This window comes from Anopheles darlingi, chromosome 3, assembly GCF_943734745.1.
Source record: "Anopheles darlingi chromosome 3, idAnoDarlMG_H_01, whole genome shotgun sequence".
Lineage (NCBI taxonomy): Eukaryota > Metazoa > Arthropoda > Insecta > Diptera > Culicidae > Anopheles > Anopheles darlingi.
In genome coordinates, this window is record NC_064875.1 from 53,474,122 (window position 1) to 53,477,041 (window position 2,920).

At 53.4% G+C, this 2,920-nt stretch overlaps 1 protein-coding gene across 1 annotated transcript in view; it reads right to left on the reverse strand.

The window, feature by feature from the left end:
* Positions 1-248: 248 nt before the first annotated feature.
* The window catches only part of LOC125954300 (glutamate receptor 1-like), a 77,049-nt gene continuing 74,377 nt past the window's right edge, over positions 249-2,920 (reverse strand). The window contains exons 12-13 of the mRNA XM_049684479.1: positions 809-1,151; positions 249-712 (exon numbers count right to left, since the gene is read on the reverse strand). Coding sequence (XP_049540436.1) covers positions 647-712; positions 809-1,151 — 409 coding nt within the window. The 3' untranslated portion in view covers positions 249-646. The remainder of the gene's footprint in view (positions 713-808; positions 1,152-2,920) is intronic.

The window sequence follows — 2,920 nt, forward strand, 5'->3', positions numbered from 1 at the left end:
ATTTGATTACTTCATAACAAAAATTCAACACCGCTGCCGCCAAACCCTGCTGCGAAACGAAATTTCGGGATTTTCCATCAATTTTCCATCGGGAGGAGGAAAGAAAACAAGAGAAAACGGGGAGAGAACAAAATGGAAATCCAAAAGCACAACGTGCCTGTCGTTGGGGAACAGGGAAGGAGCCTCGATAATACCTAATCTATTTACAGTTGTGTGATGAGTTGTGTGATGAATGGCACACAGCACAGATGCGTCGCACATACGCACACACACACACATCACCGTCACGAGGGCTCTGTGGCCGACTGACGCCTAGCAGCTCGTCCCCTTGTTTTGATATTTGAGCTGCCACATCGTCACTCGTGGACTGAGACGCACGCGTTGGGAACGGGAATTCGGGGAGGGGAGGCTGATGAAGGACATCGCAGGACTTCACTCACAACGGGGGAACAGGCTCGCTGGTACGTCGATTCGTTCGACAGCTCTATAGACAGGAGTTGTCGTGTACGGCCGGACCGCCGAGACCACCGGGGACGTTGTCGCGCTTCAACAACGTGGACGCATCGTGGCGGCTGTTGGCCACGATCTGCCGGATGGTGGGCGCGTACGGTGGACGTCATAGGCGCAGCTCCGGCGGCTCCTTACATCAAACCTGCGTATGCGAGTTGGCATGGATCGGGTCCGGTTCGGTGTGCGTCGCCGGCGTATAGTACTAGAACGGATACTATGGACGATTAGATTACGCTTTTGGGTGCCAATGCTGCACACACACACACACACACTACTATGCGGCGTGAAAACCACTTACCCCAATGCGCCCATTATCGTACGCATCCCGGGCCGTCGGTGGCATCGTTAGCCGGTTCTTGGAGTTCGAGCTCGAGGTCATCGTATCGGACAGGGGAATCCGGTTGCTCGATCGGCTCGAGCTTTTCATGCAGAACTCCACCAGCGCGACGGCCAACGCCACCAGCAGGCCACCGATCAGTATGTAGAAAATGCCGGCCACATTGCTCAGCGATAGTTCGTTCCGCGACGCGTCCTGTTTGTCCGTGTGCTTACACTCGGTCCGATCGAACCACCACTTGTTGACCAGCTTCGTCAGTTCGCCATTTTCCTTCAGCGACAGTACCGCCAGATTGATTGGATCCCTAGAGAAGAGTAGAAGAAGCAGAAGCAGAAGAAGAAGGTAAAGCATTTCGTTCCAAATTTCAGTCGTTAGTGGTCCACAGACGCAGACTTTATCCCGCTGCTAATTAGTCAAATCCCACGATGAAGCACCGCATACATTTCCACCCGTTCGAGGGGGGGGGGGCTACCTCCATTCAATTCCAATTCCCTTTGTCTCTTTTTCACCAGACCGAGTGCACCAGACACCAGAGTGCTCGGCTTTGCGCGACCCTTTGTTTACTCTTGGCCCGCCCGGGGAGGGTGTTCAACACTTGGCCGTGTGCAAAGTGGCACCAGCAGGGCTCGGCACGGCCTGGCCTGGCCCGCCAGTCACGCCAGTGCGACCGACCGAAGCTTATAAGTGGATTGCCACAGACACTCCCGGGCGGTGCCGGTGTCTGCAGCCAGCCAGCCAGCCAGCCAGCCAATCTCGAGATGGTCTCTCGTGGTCCGCTGGCCCCTGTCATGGAGTCCCGCGTTCCACAGAACAGCGAGACGGCGCTCGGTCTCGTGTCAATTGACCGAATGCTCGACTCACTCTCGCTTCGCATGCCTCTGGAAAAACTCGAGGGCTCGAGGGTGAAAAATGGATGACGACGGTATGCATCAGCGTCACGAGCAAACGTTAGTGTTGTCGTGCACACACACACACACACACACACCCAGAACTGTGCGGATTGTGTTATTGCGGATTTGCCGTCGCTGTGGCAGCCACAGTCGAACGGATACAGAAATGCATTGCGAGAGGCATTGAATGCCGTTGCCCCGTGTTCTTCCTTTTCCGTGAACCTTTTCTTGATTATGCAGTAATGACACCAATAGAGCGGGCTCGAGGCCACGCGCGAGGTCAACCAGGTGACATGCGCTGCACATTGGTCCCACATTTCCAAGTTCCCAGTTGGTGACTTTACTTCTCAAGACACTGCAGTTCTGCTGCGACGCGACACGACACGACACGGCATGGCATGGCTGCGGCAATGATGGCATGGCCTCTCTGCCAGGACAGAACCGGATTCCGGTTCCAGCGCTCCGCGTCGGTTTCGTGTCCGGGTTCGTTTCTCTGGAGTCATTAAAACACTTTTTACTGTTTTGGGTCCCCTTTGGTATGTATGACTCCTCAACTGCCTCAAAACAATTCGTCCGTGTGTCCGAGCGGGGTCTATTATCATGAAATGTCACGTTAGAGGCCGGGTTTGCCTGCTGGCAAATTCCCCTGCAAGGCGCAACGGCGGATGCCTAATATTGTACTGCCTAGTACAGTACACTGCGAACACGAATGCATATTCGTTAGGCCCTTGCGTGTTGTGTGTGGTGTGTGTGTGTGTGGGGCTATTAGCATCTGGCATCACCGCGCACCAAGGTTGTCACAATTTGTCTCTATGCACCTCGATACATTCACTCAACCAACCACTAACCCCCCGCTGGTTTCGAGGATATGTTCATGCCGAAAGGGAAACGATTAGCAGGTCGGAGGTGCCGAAGGGAAAGTAAATATTTTTGGCATGTCGAAGGATAATTTTTTCCGAGTTTTTTTTCTTCTCCCTGCCTGCGATGATTAGCTTCCACCACGGTTTCGAGTCAAAGTCGTGCAATTGGATTTAATGTTTCGCTTTCACCGTTGTTTGCTTGTCGTTTCCTGGTCTTTCCTTCATCGAACGGTGTTCGTTCGGTTGATGAAACGAACGGAAAAACAAAAACACCGTTCGAGAGAGCCTAGCGTTGGGTCCAATTTCAATTACAAAGCTTTTAT